This window comes from Lissotriton vulgaris, chromosome 2_1 (genome assembly GCF_964263255.1).
Source record: "Lissotriton vulgaris chromosome 2_1, aLisVul1.2, whole genome shotgun sequence".
Taxonomy (NCBI): domain Eukaryota; kingdom Metazoa; phylum Chordata; class Amphibia; order Caudata; family Salamandridae; genus Lissotriton; species Lissotriton vulgaris.
The window spans coordinates 519,699,698-519,719,252 of NC_141687.1; the positions used below are offsets into that span (position 1 = coordinate 519,699,698).

The 19,555-nt window shown below is 48.7% G+C and overlaps 2 protein-coding genes across 2 annotated transcripts in view; one reads left to right on the plus strand and one right to left on the minus strand.

The window, feature by feature from the left end:
• LOC147730672 (peroxisomal bifunctional enzyme-like) overlaps nucleotides 1-1,455 on the minus strand; it is a 513,256-nt gene extending 511,801 nt beyond the window's left edge. Inside the window, exon 1 of the mRNA XM_086954100.1 lies at nucleotides 1,344-1,455. Coding sequence (XP_086810226.1) covers nucleotides 1,344-1,420 — 77 coding nt within the window. The 5' untranslated portion in view covers nucleotides 1,421-1,455. The remainder of the gene's footprint in view (nucleotides 1-1,343) is intronic.
• Nucleotides 1,456-1,761: 306 nt separating this feature from the next.
• TMEM41A (transmembrane protein 41A) overlaps nucleotides 1,762-19,555 on the plus strand; it is a 170,774-nt gene continuing 152,980 nt past the window's right edge. Inside the window, exon 1 of the mRNA XM_086955433.1 lies at nucleotides 1,762-2,140. Coding sequence (XP_086811559.1) covers nucleotides 2,025-2,140 — 116 coding nt within the window. The 5' untranslated portion in view covers nucleotides 1,762-2,024. The remainder of the gene's footprint in view (nucleotides 2,141-19,555) is intronic.

Genomic DNA, 19,555 nt, shown 5'->3' on the forward strand with positions numbered 1-19,555 from the left:
CAAAAAATTGGTTCTGTTGGGTAAGAAAGGTTGAATTTGGAGCAGCTGCTATCGGACCCAGCCGCTGAGAGCGAGTGAAAGCCTCCGACCGTTGCTCCAACACGATAGATGCGACAGGCCATTGAGCCATACAAGATCAACTTGAGGAACCCCTGCCTTGATCTTGAAACTGTCCTTCCCCTCCTGTCTTGAGAAAGACCCGCCGTGACCACCTACAGGGGCACACTAGGGTCGAAACGTCGACGAATCCATAGGTTCAGAATCACCAGGATTCCCACAGAAATCATAGGAATCCTTGGTTGAGATCAAACCATCTTCTGACCAAACTCCAACTGTACCTGTATATACACCTGTATAGATTCATTTCCCCACACTGTATATATTATCATGCTCACTGAGCACTCCTTCAAAAAAAAGTCAAGAATTTGTATGACAGTCTTGTTATGTACTCATAATTAATCCACGAATGAAGTAATTCGGGTTTGTATAGAAGCAACCATGTATTAATATGTATAATACAATACTTTGACCCTATGACTTTGTTCTTCCGTGTTTTGAGCATTGATTTCTCACTAAACACTAGTCCCTGTATCATAGAGCTGATTTGTTTTCATTTGCATCTAGGAGCATAGTTCAAATAACCTGTCTTACCCAACAGAACCAGTAGCTACTCGTGGTCATACAAGATCATTCCTTGTTTATAAACGTAGTATGCGGCCTGCAAATCTTGGACTTATGTCAGAAATTACAGGAAACATCTTATGCTGTCTAGCATGTGATAAATATGTGCGGTGCAAGTAATCAAATTGCAAAAATTTCAGGTGTGCATTCATGAAAACCTCTCTCGCATGCAGTCAACACTCCCAACTATATTTTCCTTATATGGTAAAAGTTTGTTACAGATTTTTTATTACCAATTGAATGTATTATATATTTTCGGTAATTAATATTTTGTTCTGTGGAACAAAAGTAAAATACATTTTTTAATTACTGTTTAATTATGAGTGATCATATACCCGCAAGCTCAATGGATCCACATTCAACTCTCTCTGATGCAGGTGTACTGTGCCCCTAAGCTTTACATACCAACAGACCCGATTCAGGCGGCAGAATCCCGATTTTTTTTTACTTTCTCCTTTTTTCATCCAAAATGTTGGCATATATCTCAATAGAAAGTCTAGTTGATACCAATTACGTAAGCCAGAACTATTTACTACCACATATTTGTATTGAAGTTCATTGGGGGAGAAGGGTAGAGTTTTTACAAGGAAAATCCATGTACTTTGTATCTCCTGACGCCATCCCCCACGACTCCGGGCGGCCCTTTTCAACCGCCAACTTACCCTTGGAATTTGCGGGCGGCCAAAGTAAAAGGATTTCCATTTCCAGCACCTCCAAATAGATCGCGTTCCAGAGACATGAGCCGTATCGAGGTGAGTTAACAGTGGCATTGACTTTGACGTGCGAACGCCAGCTTCCTTAAAGCTGGTGCCTCTGGTGGCCATATTGGAGTGGCAATTCATTCTTACAACGAATTAAAAAAATTAATTGCAGAACAAACGCTGTTTGCACTTTAAATGTATAAAAAATGGGGCTTTCTCAGTTAACTTTCGTATGGGGGTATATAACAGAGAAAATATAAATGTTTAGTGACATAGGCTCGTTGTTATATGAAATTACCCCATGATATAACAGAAATGTTTAGGAAGATGTAGTCTTTCTTGACTGTTACTAAAACCCCGGTTGATTGCACCTAGCGGCATCTCTGAGATCGCAGTCCACGCCAAGAAAGCATACAAGTTGTCTGTGTGTTTCCTCCCCCCTACCCCTGCAGTCCTATCTCTACCTCTTCAAAAGACGCATGCAGTTCTATTATTACCCGCGGCTCGCTCTGTAAATGTAGACAGTGGTACGATGTGTGTATTCTCTGTCACTGAGCTTCTCAGTCCCTGAACCCGTTACTCCGGCTTGCGGGTTAAGTCGATGAAAGTAGGGCCTGTCACTTGGGGACACGCCGCGGCAGTATGCGCTCCTTGTCCGGCTTCTTGGTGATCTTCGGCACGGCAACTTTCTATTTGTACTTGCTGTCTACGAGCCTTCGGCCGGGGAGGCGAGGCGTTCCCGCGGACACCGAGAGCAGGTGCGTGCTGGAGGCGTCAGAGGGCAGGGGAGCGAGGGCTCAGTGCCACGTACTTTGAGAGCATGGATTGGGGTGGCAGGTCTGGGGAGCACTCTGGCGTAACACATCGGAACCCTACTTACGCCGCAGAGGCGCTGTATCGCACACAGACACTGGCAGGTGTTCACAACAGGAAGTGTATTTATCACACTCGGGCAATAACAAAGAGCAACTTTGCTCCTGTCCACATTTAGAGTGAGAAAAAAGGCGAGTCAACGGGAAACAGGGCAGAGACCTCAAGTTTAGTGCCGTACCTGTACTGTACTTTCTCATGTGTAAGTCATTCTTTGTAATCCACCCTTGACCGTCACAAGAGTTTTTTTTGCTGCGACATATTTCTTTACTTTCGGATCTACTTTTTGACTCTGAACTTCAGTTTTCCGAGTGCTTAGCTGCCACTTATTCACAGCACAAACTCATAAAGCCAAGAGCCATTAGTTTCAACCCCTCGTGAAATGGGGATAGCTGATTTACGTAGGTTGTGTGACTTTGGCTTGTTAAGACAAAGCTGCTAGTACCCTACGCACACGGGCCTCCTCCAAGTGGTGCTGGATCTCACATCAGAGTATTTTTTGAAGGTGAATGGTCTCTATTGAGAACTTATCACAGAACAGAAACCAATGCCCTTGCAGTATGCTTAAATGTTAGTATATTATCCCCATTCTATCCCCTTTAAAGACCGCTAAATACTCACAAGCACCTTTACTTTGCTGTGCTTACTATAAAATCATTCACAGCATTCCAGTGGCGTGTTCCAGCTGTTTTCCATGTGCTTAATTTGTAAAACATTAAGTTCCAGAGCCACTGCAGCTTGCATCACCCCTGCATTGTCCATGCCAGCATGGCCAGTGACAACTACTAACCATCACACTCCTACAAGTGTGACAATTAAGACTATTCCAGTCGCCCAAAGCCATACGAATGGCTCGGGCGGCAGGTATTGCAATTTAAAAAAATATATATTCAATTAATAAAGAAATGTTCTTGTGCTCATCTGTCACTTAGACAAGCTGCAAGCAGCGCCATCATGTGGCAGACTGCCATAAGTATAAGTACTGGTGCTGACAAATAGGCGCTAGTGCGCAGTACCGACAATCACCAGTTGAAATTAGGCATGGATTGTTGCCCTTGCTGACACTATTCATCTGCAGCAGTGCCACAATTCTGACACAGGCATTTTATTAACAGTATGAAAGTTATCGACATACATTTAATTCAAGGTAAAAGGAAAAGCATGCCTTATATGCAACATTGGCATCACCCCCACCTCTGCTCATCTTTAACAGGTCAGTCCGATTTTTCTCATTAGGTCTGCCGCTGTCTATTATTACGAACTCTTCAGGATAGATACCCACGGCTACTAACCTGCAGTAGTAATATATCACTAGTTATAAGCAGGGCACCTACAGTGGTACTCGGAGAGTGTTATACCATTGCAGCATATCTGTTGACTTTGTTCTACTGCACGGACCTTTAGACATCATAACCGTGTTTTTACTTTTTTTTTTAAGAGTGTCTGCAGCAGCGCGAGAGACTATGCTGCTCTGTGGGGGCTGGGCGATCCTAGCGATAGCCAGAGTAAAGCTGCAGGCGCCTAAGAAGAGGTTATCTACATCAAGGCCTCATTAACATGAAAATGGTCTTTTAGACCTGTTAAGTGCTCGGGTGCGGCTGTGAGTGTGTGCCCCGGCTGACACACAGGCAGGGTGAGATGAGAGGGAGGGAGAGTGAGAGGGAGGAAAAGGGAGGGAGAGGGAGTGAGAGGGAGGAAAAGGGAGGGGGAGGGAGATGGAGATGGAGAGGGAGTGAGTGAGATAAAGAGACTGGGAATGTTGGGTGGTGGAATAAAAAGACGTAACCTTGGATCAAAACTACACAGACTTCTTTTCAGCATCTTCGGCTGTCGGCACTGCCAATGGCCGAACCCCAAGAAAAACTTTGAGCCACTGAAGTTGTTTTGTTTGTTTTTACAAATTAGCCACTAATAGCTTGAGTATTTTTGCCTCGTGCTTACAAAGTTACCGTGGTCTTATGAGTCACGCATACCCCATTTGTATTTGGTAATTATTCAATCCTCAGGTGACATTAGCAAAAACAGTTCCCAACCACGCACCAGCTAACTATTTACAAAGTAATAGACAGTCAGTATTTTAAGACGCTTTTTTTTATTAATCGAAAGCCAGTGCTTCATTTTTCCGCATACTGTATTTCTTCTCGGAAAGCTGCCAAGCACTCGTTAGCGAGTATGAATATCTGAGCAGCTACCTTAGGCACTGTAGCCCTGATAACTGTCTCGAAGTTGGCAGGCGAATTCCCACATGGGAGTGCTGTTCTCCATTTTTCTTATAAACACAGGCACACTTCAAAAGAAAAGCGCTTTCTTTGGCTGGAAAACTACCTACTTAATCGGCACTTCTCGCTCGCTCAGTCTATTGCCCCACATTCAGTGTTTACCACGGAATGCAAGACCACCAGAGAGAAAATTACGATTTACATTTTTGTCCAAAAATAATCAGCGCTAACAAATGCTACTGCAGCTTTGAGTAACCTTCTTACATGTAATCGGTTTTAAACCCAAACAAGGTAATTTAGCACTTTCCCTATCCTGGATACCTGTAAGAATTCGAATACTCTTTCATATTCAGCAACACATTTATAGCACAGGCCAGGTTTTACTTAGAGGGATTGCCCAGCGTTTATTTGGGTAAAGTAGTGTATGTTATGTACTATTGATTCAGCGCCGACTATTAGTTCTATATTTGACCCTATGGCTTCCGGTAATGATGCGCTACATTCGTTTTAAAAGATATTATGTTTTTGTAGGTGTTATCTATTCACAACCCTGTTTACGGCTGTGAGTGTGTGTGTGACCCGGCTGACACACAGGCAGGGTGAGATGAGAGGGAGGGGGACGGAGAGGGAGGGAGGGAGAGGGTGGAAAAGGGAGGGAAAGTGAGAGGGAGGAAAAGGGAGGGAGATCGGGAGAGGGAGTGGGAGGGAAAGGGAGGGAGACGGAGGGGGAGGGAAAGGGAGGGAGAGAAAGGGAGGGAAAGGGAGTGAGAGGGAGGGAAAGGGAGTGAGACGGAGAGGGAGGGAGACGGAGAGAGAGTGAGAGGGAGGGAAAGGGAGTGAGATGGAGTGGGAGGGAAAGGGAGGGAGATGGAGTGGGAGGGAACGGGAGGGAGAAAGAGAGGGAGTGAGAGGGAGGGAAAGGGCGAGAGAGAGAGAGAGAGAGGTAGAGAGGGAGTGAGACTGAGTGAGACAGAGGGAGTGATAAGGAGTGGGAGAGAGGGAGAGGGAGAGGGAGAGGGAGAGGGAGAGAAAGAGAGAGAGAGACCAAGAGAGAAAGAGAGAGAGAGACCGAGAGAGAGAGAGAGAGAGAGAGAGAGAGAGACCAAGAGAGAGACCAAGACCAAGAGAGAGAGAGACCAAGAGAGATAGAGACCAAGAGAGAAAAAGAGAGAGAGAGAGACCAAGAGAGAAAAAGAGAGAGAGATGTGTGTATGCCGGTTCTGGTGGCTCAGTGGACGAAGGCGTCCGCTGCAGTAACCTGTGATCAAACTCATGGTCAGTTTTTTTTATTGCTCTAGCCCCGCCCCCTCCCCCACTGACCCCGCCCCGCCGGTGCGGCCCTCGGACACAAACCAAACTGTAAATTTTGCCCCCGAGAGAAAGTTTGTGAATACCCATGTTCTACTGGTTCTCAGTAATACCACTGCATGTCTACTTGAACAGTACTGGATCTTCTCTACAGCACTGCTGCCCCTCTAGTGGGGCAAAGTAGTAACTCCTCAGCAGGATTGTTTAACTTTTTTCAGATCGTACCACTGCTTTTCAGCAAGGCTGCTTTTACCTCTTGGGAAAGTTCCGCTGCTTTTCCCCTGCTTCCCCGCTGATCTGCTGCTTGTCTGCAGAAATAGCATGAAGACGTATCAGCTTCTATTGTATTGTGCTGGCTTTTTTCTATAGGACTGCCACATCTTTAGGGGGATTGGAGGTGGTGCTCGGTTATTCAGGTTAACTTCTTATGGGTTGTCCTTCTCAAAAGAACTTTCATACTCTCTCGCATGGGTTTATAACCTTTTGTGTAATAAGAGCTACATATGTTAAATGAAAATCGTTACAAGCTATTTATTAGTGTTGTAATAGAGACTGTATCAGATGAGATTACATTTGTGACCACCATGTCCAAGATTACCGACAGTGATCACCTGATTGCATCAGGAGGGTAGCCAGCAGTAATGTTGAAAAAGGCTTTGTCAATTTGAAATGCCTATAGGTAGGTAATGGGTGTCGGGCACAGCTGCAGTGCCCCTGGCACAAAAGTAATCGCAAATGAGTTATAAGCAGGGCAACTGGAATTATGTGACAGGGGAGGGTCAAATTATTAATCAGGTTTGAGTAAATTATGCAGCATAAATAGGAAAATTATGCAGCATAATGCAGCACATGTTGTTATAGTGTTACTTTATTATTTTGTCATTTTTAAACATGGTAACATTTAGCACCCACATATAGCAATAAGCAACAACAAGGTGACATACCAACCTTTACCAAGGGCCTTCCACTGTGCTGCAACACGTGTTGCTGTGTTTTTAGTAACTTTTGAACTAATTGTTCTAGAAACAAATATTTCTTTTTTGTTCAAAGCAGCAGATTGTGCACCAGATGATGGATTATGTGGCACATCTATAATTAGGTGAAAATTTCCACAGTCACACAATTGCATAATTCCCACATCCTTGGTAATCAGTGGCGACTCCTCTGCTAAGGAGGATCGTCGCCCCACTGCTTTTGAGTGGTGTAACTAAAATAGAACAATAACACAGTTATCATTCAATTTGTTCGTGCTGGTTTGCGGCCAAGTCGGGGTGGGGCTGCTCTGCTCTCAGAGCAGGAAAGGGGAGGAGTGTTTTGGCCACTTCAAGTGCTTATGAATGTTCAGCCGGCCCATTCGGGCTGGCCAAACAGTCATGCGCATTTTGCATGTTCTCCACGCAGGCTGCATTACGGCCTGGGTGGAGGTTCCCTGTCCCCATCTGAGCGCCAAACCACAGTGCTCGGACCAATCACAACGCTGCATTGCAGTGTTGTGACCAGTTAGGGGCGCCTGGGTGCTTCCTGTACCGGCCCGAGTCACGGAGATAAGGAAAGTTTTTTTATCTTTTACATTAACAGCCCCCCTCCTCCGCAATCCATGCCAGCCACCACTGCTGGTAATAAGTCTCTGCACATGATGCATCACTCAAAAATCACTTTCAAATATATTTTGGAAATTCAACAACTTTTCTCCAAACCAGCATACTGTTGTGACGTCATTCCACTCCGTGCGCCACCGTGGAATGTTGGAATGCGGAACGTTCGAAGTCGAGCGCTGCATGCCAGCTGTCAGTTCTCTCCGGCTGACTGGTGGCGGCGGGCGCGCTGATGTCTTGTTGCTGATATGAATAAAGCTTGCTGTTTAAACCAAACCCCTATCTCATGTTGTGGTCACAACACATACGAGTTCCTGAAATTCACACATTTTCATCTTGGAATAAACAATTTTGTCATACATATATTAATTTAACCACACAAACTGTTACAATTTAGAAGGCTGGGATGCACACAGGAGTGCTACTGACTGGTAGCTGTAGACCTACCAGTAGCTTATGAGCTACTCGTTGGAGAAGACTGCTCTATCGGCACAAGATTGGTGCGGGTCAATATGTATTTTGGATAATGATTTCATGCACTGTTTTTTCTGTTCGCTACCTCTATGCTTATGGACGGATTGCTTGACCCTCCACCAATATTCTTCCTTCCACGATTAGGTGTGTCTTGCTTTTGGAAAGGAGTAAGCCACATCTGCTCACAGAATTCGAATGGGTTTTTGAAATGCACTCCAGCTTATTTTTTGCTGAGAGCCATGTTTTTACTGATCTGCTAATGGCGTGGTTCAGAAATAATCTTAGCTGACAGGTCTCATGGTAGTTACTCGAGAAGCTGCTTGCCTCCAGTGTGACGGGAAGCATTCAGGCATGTACACTTTCCAAAATTCTTAGTACGTGTTCGCTATTTATTTAATGAATTTTAGCAGTGATTACAGTGTATTTTTTTTAATCAATGTTGTCCTAGTGTGTATCTTTGCATTTTGCTGAATGTAGCAGCGAAAGTATACTTGGGAGTCTAAAAATAAAATGAACAGCATGTGATGTTTTTTCCTCTGGGTGTGCAATCCTTAAAAAATGTCGAATTGAATTTTTGGGTGCTAAGTTTAGCACAGGCAAGTGTGTATGAAACCAGATAGTCATTTACCAATGACTGAGGACTCCAAAGCCGCAAAATAAGATTCCTTTGAACCAGCATGTATTAGTTGTTGACAGTCTTTTACATCCATTGCTTATTATGATTTATAGGATTAGGAAGATGGTGTCTTTATGTCTGCTAATTAAATGGGAGTAGCCGACAACTGTAGCTAATTGTACCTCTCGTTGTTTGACTAGCGAGATACTCCTTGTACTGTCACGTGATTGATAGAATGTAAGTGTTTCAATTTTAGGAACGTGTGTTTTTATGGGATGCATACATTTTACAGCGGGATATGTATTACTGAATTTAGTTAAGAGTACTGGGAGCTTCCAAAGCAATATTTTTTTCTATTTCAGCTCATATGCACCACTGTTTCTATGAAATGTGTTTTTATTGCTTTAAGACGTTTTGGTGCTTTGTGAAGATCAGTCAAGTGGGAAGAAGTATAGGTGCGGTCCAAGTATACTTTACCATTGATACTACTTCTAGTACTTTTTTTTTTTAATTCACTAATACTGCTCACTAAAATCTCTCTATTCGGAAGTTGAATTGCACTTGCCTCGAGGCAGTACGTTTTGCAAATTTGATAAAATAGATTTTTCTGATTAGTTTAAAAAATATTAAAATAAATTACGTTATACATCTCATAAAAAAATAACATTTAGTTGACTGCTGTTGTAACCGAAAACCATAAGATGGCACCAGTGATCTAAAAATGGAAAGTAAGATATTTCAGTGCTTCAGAGTCAGCACCCCAATTATCTAAACTTGACCAAAATAACCACATGCCTTTACCCACAGATTTAAAGGTCAATCCACCAGTATCACCCACCACAGCTCGGCCAATCTGTTTACTTACCGTAAGGCCCAAGGATCACATCAAAAAACTGTCAAAAATGGCATTTATGAAAGACGAGAGTGTCATTCTGTATCCATCTCCGGAGGAAGTCAGAGAGGTGCTCCCAGCACTACAACCTTCCATGATTCCTCAGTCTGACATTCTGAACAAAGATGCCTGCTCCGGCCTACTAACACAAGCTGACACTTCAACTGACCGACTCTCCTTACAAAATTGCTTGCAAAACTCCTTTACTTACAAAACTCCACTCGCTACAAATCTAATCAGTTTTATGAATATGAACTTAGCCTTGAATCCCATCGAATCCCTCAATTCAAACAACAAGCACTCGAAAAGCTTCTTCAGCAGAGCATCTCAATCTGCAGTCTCCTTCAGCCAGAATCTCGCCCAAAGACTTGGATGAAACCATGCACAGCACACAATAGGATGTCTCCGACATCTTCCAGTTATCCCAATTATAACTTTTGCAACCTGAAGGGGGCTCTCAGTTATCACTGAGGGATCGTTCCAAAAGCCCTTAGATGCCTGCAGACATCGAACACTAGCAGGTAACCGAGTTCCCGTATTCCTTTACAACAGCCTTTTGTTATTCCCTTCCCTTTGCATGAATCAACCTTCATTGAAGACCTCTATATCGGGCTGCCATCCCCAAACTGCAGTTTAAACTCGCCTATCGATTAAAAGGACCTGACAATAACTCCTTAACACTCCCAACATGACCGCCAAGGCGCTGCAACACCAATCTAACAAGTTTGATATTCTAATTTTCCTGCTAGAGGCACTAGCTCCGTACACTTAATCTATTGACTCTTGCTTCGAATTCCTCAATGCCACTGTCAGCAGCCTGGTATCAACTGCTCCTAATACTACTGACCCGAAACTATCAACTCTTATTACGCCCAGACCACAAGAATGTGTCTGTGCAACCTTGCTAGAAAAGCTTTTCGCCTTACTGTTGATAGTCGTCAACTTACTGCAGGAAGTCAAATTAATCAGAAAAGTTCAGCCCTCCACACACAACAGTCCAACTGTGCCATCTTTTTTTTTTTCAGAACAAACTTTATTGCAATGTTGACAAATTACACATGGGACACTGTCCCTCAGAACGTCGAAGGACCAGTGAGCAAATAATGAAACATCACATACAGTTAGTTCCGTCAACATTCGGTATTGCAATTGCCCTCCCAACATTCCCACCCCTTACCCCCCTACCCGGTTCCCACCCCAGTCCCAACACAGTGTCTACATAGTCCAACAGCAAAGATTCTCGAATAGCTAATAGTGTGTACTCCTTTTCACCCATGTTCAACTAGCAATTGTTCTGCACCAGCGTCCTGTGAAGCAGGCGGTTCCAGCCATAGTCCTCTATATTCCGCCCAATGCTTCCAAATCTTATAATGTTTCCGGGGGCAGCCCCTGGCCTCAAACACTGGACGCTCCAGTCCCATGCAAAAGTCCAGCCCCCTCCTCCACACCTCCAGCAAGGGGGCCCTGGGGTCCTTCCAGGCCCGGGCTATATCACGTTTGGCCACTGTAAGGCCCAGGACTAGTAGATGCCGTTTATATATATATTCCCTCCAACCTGTTCCATGATGTGCAGAAGGCCCAGCTGCGGTGAGCGGGGAAGGTCCCAGCCCAACACTTCAGATAGGCAATCCCAGACACCCAGCCAGAACCTCGACAGCTTCTCGCACGACCATACCGTGTGAATAAACGTATCCACCTCCCGCTCGCACCTCAAGCATACAGGGAAGACAATCAAACCAGCTCTGCACAGTCGGTCTCTGGTAAAATAGGCCCTATGCAGGTATTTGAATTGTATGAATCGTAGCCGTATAGCTACCGCCGCTCCTCTCGGGGCCTCCAGGGCCTCCCTCCAGTCCTCCTCGAAAGTTCCAATGTCTCCCTCCCAGACCGAACGCAATTTGTCTAGCAGGGAGGAGCAATGCGTCACCAAGGTCTGATAGATGTTAGAGATCTTTTTTTCCTCCAATTCCCCCATAAACACCTTAGCCTCTAGGGGACTAAATTCGGGCAGTGATTCTAGACCTACCAGGTAGGGGGACAGGGCTTGTTGCAGCTGTAAGTATTAAAAAAATTGGGTCTTAGGCATATCGTATTCTTCACGCAGTGCTTGAAACGACTTGAGTTGTGCCTCGTTCCCCAGCGCTGAAATGCCAATGGCATCCCAGCCCCGAAACCCCTGTAAGGACGCCAGAACCGGCAGCTGTCCGTTCTGCCACAACGGAGTCTCTCTTGTTAATTTATTCCACCACCCCATGCGGCGCAGAGCCCCACGCCATACTCGGAAGATCACCTGGGTAACCACGGGAAGCCTCTTCCTGATGGCCGCCGAGTACAGGATGGTATGTAGCGTATCTGGATCCATCAGGTACCGCTCAAGGGCGTAGGCCGGGTCCCCTCTGTCCCCATACCACCATTCATTCAGCACCAGCAAATGAGACGCTTGGTAGTAGGATAGGATGTCGGAGGTAGCTAAACCCCCACAGTACGTGGATAGAAAGCAAGTACGAAGAGCCACTCTCGCCACGCCTCCGGCCCAGAGAAACTGACTTAACGCCGAGTTCACGTGGCGAAACCACTGCGGCGCAATGGGATATGGGTGGTTCTGCAGCTGGTACAAGAGGCGCGGGAGGGCCACCATCTTAAATATCGCAGAGCGACCATAGATGTTTAGGGGCATTCTGGATCATGTCTTCATATCAGTTCGCACCCGATCCCAGACCGGCACCACGTTGCGCGCCCAAGCTACTCCCGGTACGTCCGTCAGAAATACCCCCAGGTATTTAATACCACCGATTGCCTCCTGTAGCACCGATGCCCAAGGACCCTTTGGCTCCCCTCCCCCCAGGGGGGACTTCCGTACGTTCAAGTGTAGGCCTGACACCTCTCCGAAGACACGCATTATCTCAAGGACTCTAGGTCCGGACCTATTGACATCCGTAAGGAAGAAGAGGACATCGTCGGCGTAAAGAGCAATACGGTCAGACGAGCCCATCTCCCACTCGAGTCCCCGCATCTGAGCATCCATCCGCACCCACGCCGCTAGTGGCTCCATAGCCAATGCAAAGAGATAGGGCGAGAGGGGGCATCCCTGTCTGGTGCCCCGGGCAATAGTGAAAGGGTCCGACACCACTCCCGCCACTCTCACGGACGCCGTCAGGTCCGTGTACAACAACTGTACGTAGGAGAGGAAGTGAGGCCCAAGGTTTAGATGGGACAAAAGTGCACGGAGATAGACCCAGCTTAGGGAGTCAAACGCTCTATCAATGTCCGCCAATAGGAGTGCCGTCGGGATCCCGGCAGCCCGGGCCGCCTCAACCACCACCTGTGCGCGACGAATATTGTGTCACGTCGCCCTATGGGGCATAAACCCAGCCTGGTCAGGGTGGACTAAATCTGTGATGTAGGGGAGGAGACGATTGGCCAGGGCCTTCGCCAAAAGTTTCGCCTCAAAGTTCAGAAGCGATATCGGCCTATATGAAGAGTGGTGTTCGGGGGGCCTCGCGGGCTTACAGAAGACCACAATTTCTGCATGCCGCCAGTCCGCCGGAAGGCGACCCCGCTCCCTGGCTGCCTCCAGCGCTCTTCCATATTGCACCCCCAATTGGAGATGAAAGTTCTTCATGAATTTGCAGGGGAACCCGTTAGGACCAGGGGCCTTACCCGTGTTCAGTTCCCCAAGCGCCGTATGCAGCTCTTCTGACGATAAAGGGAGCTCCAGCCGGTCACGACCCTCGTCCGAAAGCGCGCGTGACGGAAGGTCCGACAGGAATTTTTCTACATCCTCCGCAGGGAGAGCTTCTTGGGGGGCATACAGCGCCGCATAATACTGCGCGAAGCTGGCTGCGAGATCCCCCGGAGCCGTCACAGGGTTCCCCAGTCCGTCTCGAAGTCCCGGCAGGGACTGCGCCTGGAAAGTATTTTGACAGTCTGTGGAGCATGGTTCTGGATTTGACCCCCCATTGATAGATCCTACTCTGCGTGGCCAACCACAACTGGCGAACTTCGTTCAGTAACAGTGAGGTATACGATTGTTGCGCCAACAACAGTTGTCCGACAGCCTCAGCCGAGTCGCCAACGCTACTCTCCCCTTCCAAGTCCCGGACCCGCCCCGTCCGCCTCCTCTATGTCCTTCGTGCGAGTCCTACGAGCTTCTGCACACCAGGCAATGTTTACTCCCCGGATCACGGGTTTCAAGGCCTCCCACTGGGTAACCGCATCTGTATCGGGTCTATCATTGTCTTCCCAGTAGTGAGATATGGCCTCCCGAATATGAGACCGGTAACTCTCTTGTTGTAGGTGCCTCGTGGACAGGCGCCACCTGAAGGGCAGTCTCCTCCTATCTAAGTACAGGTCCAGCGTCACCGGAGAGTGATCGGATACACCACGTGGGAGTATAGACGTAGAGGCCACTCTCCCCACCCAGGGGGATGGAATGAATAGGTAGTCCAGTCTGGAGAAGGACCAGTGCACAGCAGAAACATACGAGTATTCGCGGCCAAGAGTATGTTGGTATCGCCATGAATCGATCCATCCCATTCCCTGTACCAAGCCGCTCAGTTTCGTAGGGGTGTCTACTGAGGGCTCCCCCCCGGGCCTATAGTGGTCCAGTCGTCCATCCATCACATAATTCCAGTTGCCCCCCACAATCGCCAAAACATTCGGGATATCAGTCCACACCTCGAACAGCCTTTCAATGAGAGCTGGCTGCAATGGGGGGTGGGGCATACACACTACCAAAGACCATCGGCTCATCCCCAACCGTACCTTTTAATAAAGACAAAACGGCCATGGTCGTCTACCCACTGCGTCTCATGGATGTAGGAGAGCCTCCGATGCACTAGGACTGCTACTCCCCGGGACCCTCTCACAAAACCGGCATGAAACACCTGCTGATAGCCATACCGTTGTAAGCTAAGAGTTTTAGTGCCCTGGAGGTGAGTCTCCTGCAGGAGGAGGACATCAGCTCGTTAACGTTTCCCCAGTTTCAGCACTGCCCCTTGTTTTATTTTATCCAGTACCCCCCCGGACTTTCCAGCTCACCACTCTCAGTAACGCCTGTGATAGGCCCGCTTCCTGGACGTCAGCCATTATCCATGGGAGGGAAAAACCAGGTCATGGGTTTTTGGAACCACACACACACACATTTTTGCAGTTGGACTCGCACTACCACTGTGTCTAGATGAACTACCCCCCCATCCCTCCCCCCGTCCCACCCAGCTGCACCCACCTCCCCTTCTCCTCTCCCACTCCCTACAGCTCCCCAAACACCCCCTCCTCCCCCCACCCCATACCTCAGCAACATTGAAGTACCTGTCGCGGTATAGAACGTCCCCGGCCCCCAACGGGAGGTCCGAGACCCTCTATCCCAATGGATCCCCAAAAACTACCCAAGCACTCTCAACTAACCCCATTCTAACACCCCTCCCGAACTGAGGGGCTAAGTCCGCCCTCCTTAAGTCGTTTCCCAACCCACACCCCTAAACCACAAAGTTACTTGTTCAGCTGAAGTCTCGAGCAGCAGGCCGCCAAAGTTGTCCACAGTCAGGAGGAGTATATATCCGAAGTCTGCCACACCCCTTGTGGGTTACGATTCTGGATGTTGGGAGTCTGTAGCCTCAACGACCTCTGCAGCGTGTTGCTCCGGGGGAGGATTCTTCTTAGTGCGGGACCTCCAATTGGTTCTGCTACGTGACCGCCGGGGGGTCCGAGGGGGCCCCGTCGTGGAGGATGCATCCGAATCTCGACCTGGGGGAGTATGTACCCTGACCCAGTCCGTCTCATCCGTCCAGGCAAAAACTTCTTCCGGAGTATTGAAGAATTGGGTTTTGGACTGGAAAATCACCCGCAGGCGGGCTGGGTAGAGCAAAGCATATTGGATATTTAAGCCCCGCAGTCGCACCTTGGCCTCGGTGAAGGATTGACGTTGTTGCTGTACCTGCCCGGTGTAGTCCTGAAAGATCAGAATTTTGTGGCTTTCGAACAGCAGAGGCTCCTTCGTGCGTGCCTGCCGCAGGATCGTGTCGCGATCGTGGTAGTTAAGCAGCCTGGCTTTCACTGGTCTGGGACGGGCCCCCGGCGGCGGCTTTTGGATCAGTGCCCGATGCGCGCGTTCTATGATAAAGCAGCGCGACAGAGTCCGGAGGGAGCCACCCCTCTAGCCAGTTGGTCAGGAAGGCCTCCATGTTGCCCTTTTCGCAGCCTTCCGGGAATCCCACAAAGCGTAGGTTGTTTCTTCGAGCGCGCCCTTCAGAGTCCTCAACCCGTAGGGCCAGGCCCTTCTGGATCCCCTCCATATTGGCCACCTTCTTCTTCAGGGTCACCACATCGTCCTCCACCCCCGTGATCCTCGTCTCTGCTTCGGTAATGCGGGCCACCGCGTTACGCAAGTCTTGTTGCAGCAATGTGACGTCGGCTCCAACTGCTCCGATTTTCGCGTCCAGCATATCTCTGGACTGAGTTATCGCCGCCATGAGGGCTGCATTATCAGGGCCAGACGCCGGGGGGCCCCCCGCTGCACCTGCGCTCTCAGCCAGCCCAGTGAACTTGTCTATTGTACCTTGCTTCGAGTTGTGCCCACTATTGCCGCCCCTCGTCATGGTAACCGACAGGTGCAGGCCCCAAGTCCTGGGCGTCGCGGGGGTATGGACAATGGTGCGGACGTCCACCTCCAGGCCAGTATATGTGCCAGACTGCGCCGTTTCGCCTCCTCGCGCCAGGGACGCCGCATTGGGTCCCAGTAAATCCCCTGCCGGCTGATGCACAGCGGTAGGCGCCGGGGCCGCGTTGATCTCACTGTCCCTCAGGCTTCACAATAAGGGCCCCATCGTCCGTCCCCCACAGATTGCCATCTCGGGGCCAGGGCTCTGAATGCTGAGAAGCCCCGGGGGTGGCGCACCCCCACTGTCCAGCACGCAACAGCGCCGCTCGTAGTCCGCCACCGCAGAACCAGCCAGCAAGTCTCAGGGGGTCCCCAACAGTGACCCCGCAGTGTGGCACACCGTGTCTGTGTTACCTCACCGAGCGCGGCGGTCAGCCCTAACCGGGATTCCCCGCCTCCCCCTGCAGAAGCCCCCGGCTCCCAGGCTATCGGCAAATGTCCAGCAGGGGAGGAGAGGGAAGGGTAGACAGCCGCCTCCACAGGCCAGTTGCGTCCCCTCGGTCTGGTCCGACCGCCGAGTGGGGCCGGTGTGATCCCTGCCGCTACCTCACCTCGGCAGCCTCAGAGGGTAGGATATCGTATCTGTGCTGCCCAGCACAGTGCCTCACCCCCGCTGCTTCATGGAGCACTTCGCATCCTCTCGGGCACCGGAAGTGTCGGGCCGCTCTCCGCTCTCCTGCCGCGCCGGCTCCGTCGCACTTCCGCCCGGTGGCTCGCAAATCGAGGCCCCGGCTTCACCCACGGCAGCAGGCCGCACCACCTTGAGGCCCGGACAGCCGTCCCGCAGCCGACTCCAGCCACCATAGTGCGATCGGAGCACCGCAGCCGGCTCCGACTGCCAAATATTCAGAGTAGGGCGTCCTGGGGTTGGGGAAATACAGGATAATTGCCGGATTACTGATCGGCGGGACGGTGCTCGCCTAGGCTACGTCCGCCATGCTCGCCGCCGTAGCCACGCCCCCCACCTGTGCCATCTTTAACCGCTAGGTTAAGTCAAGAAACACAGACTCCAAAGCCGACAGTAGAGGCAACAACATTGGACCCATGCATGGTAAATAGTACATAGTGTGGAAGTGGATCTGGTTCCACTGCTCCTCGAATCATCAAATGATGACAGTATACAAATCCCTAATGTGGACACAGAAACATTTGCACCACCCAATATCGCACATAATCCACAAACAATTGAGGATAATACAATTTTTAGTGCTCCCAATACATCTTTCCTCCAATAACCAAAGCTCCTCAGGAAACTAAACAAGTTACAGAAAAAAAAAAAATAGAGAGCTGCCGACCAGGCATGTAAGAATAAAAACTTTTTCCATCCCATAGCGAACAAGGTCCACATCGAACCCTCTCCACCAGCAAATTCGTTCAGCTGCAAGAACAAAACAGTAAATCAACTGTTTGGCACCTTATTAAAGCCTCAGGAAGGCACCGGAGCATTCGCCACCCCACCCCTCGTTCAGCGAATACAGAAATTGACACACCAGCTACTGCTGTTCCGCCGATGTCCCTGGTCTAAGAACTTTGTCCCAGTCATGCTCCTCCATTAAATGAGGCAGTCACAGAGTTCTCCTTTTCTATTGTCCCTTTATAACCCTTAAAGGAGAATGACCATTCTTTCACAACCATTGGTCACTCGAGAGGCTATGCCCCCAAAGAACGCCGGTTTTCTGTACCAGCGCCGTATAGCAACCCGGACCCTGCCGTAACCCAAAACTGCTTGTCCCACGAATCCAGAGCACTAACAACAATCTTGCACCTGGACTGCATTTTCGTGGGCTCATATGGCATACTGAACCAGGACAATATCATCAAACGTTTGGCCTCTCCTCCAAATTTCCATCACTTAAACTTCAGCTACATCAGAAGTATACCGTTTATCCTTTCAATCATATTTAAATCATATTTTCTCAGAACAAAGCAACTGCTGTGACTTGGACAAATCACACATAGACACCCCCTCTGGCCGTGACCAAATTAAAAGCCCCAGCAGGCAACGTATACCATCAAGAACCTTATCCATGCTCAAAAACACAATAGGCCCCCTGTATGTTAATACTGTCAGCAATAGGCAAGAACCAAATATATCTTCCCATGATCAAACAGGAAAACTGTGCAAGCTTATCACACCTTCATTGGAAACTAAGCATGAGGATTGGAATTGGTTGGCCAATTTTGGAAAAGGTGATGGACGGAGTTTCTGAATGATGCAGAATACTCCTACCCAGTCAAGAGATCAGGGCTTCATCCATCACCGTTTTTTAGCTCACTGCACCATCCCAGCTTCAGAACCTGGCTATATGCAAATTAGTCTGTTCCTGTCCCAGTGCATGATGGGAATAGGGCAAACCAAACTACCAAGCCAATTCTTATACTGGGAAGGAGACAAGCTACCGGGGACCGGTTTCTGGCATTTCAGCCTCGTCGGCCCGGCTTGCTTGAATCCTGATGGTGCAATGAGCTAGGGACTCACGTCTGAGTATACCCTCCCACACATAGTGTGGATAAAATCAATTTTGGAAAAGGTGATGGACGGAGTTTCTGAATGATGCAGAATACTCCTACCCAGTCAAGAGATCAGGGCTTCATCCATCACCGTTTTTTAGCTCACTGCACCATCCCAGCTTCAGAACCTGGCTATATGCAAATTAGTCTGTTCCTGTCCCAGTGCATGATGGGAATAGGGCAAACCAAACTACCAAGCCAATTCTTATACTGGGAAGGAGACAAGCTACCGGGGACCGGTTTCTGGCATTTCAGCCTCGTCGGCCCGGCTTGCTTGAATCCTGATGGTGCAATGAGCTAGGGACTCACGTCTGAGTATACCCTCCCACACATAGTGTGGATAAAATCAATTTTGGAAAAGGTGATGGACGGAGTTTCTGAATGATGCAGAATACTCCTACCCAGTCAAGAGATCAGGGCTTCATCCATCACCGTTTTTTAGCTCACTGCACCATCCCAGCTTCAGAACCTGGCTATATGCAAATTAGTCTGTTCCTGTCCCAGTGCATGATGGGAATAGGGCAAACCAAACTACCAAGCCAATTCTTATACTGGGAAGGAGACAAGCTACCGGGGACCGGTTTCTGGCATTTCAGCCTCGTCGGCCCGGCTTGCTTGAATCCTGATGGTGCAATGAGCTAGGGACTCACGTCTGAGTATACCCTCCCACACATAGTGTGGATAAAATCAATTTTGGAAAAGGTGATGGACGGAGTTTCTGAATGATGCAGAATACTCCTACCCAGTCAAGAGATCAGGGCTTCATCCATCACCGTTTTTTAGCTCACTGCACCATCCCAGCTTCAGAACCTGGCTATATGCAAATTAGTCTGTTCCTGTCCCAGTGCATGATGGGAATAGGGCAAACCAAACTACCAAGCCAATTCTTATACTGGGAAGGAGACAAGCTACCGGGGACCGGTTTCTGGCATTTCAGCCTCGTCGGCCCGGCTTGCTTGAATCCTGATGGTGCAATGAGCTAGGGACTCACGTCTGAGTATACCCTCCCACACATAGTGTGGATAAAATC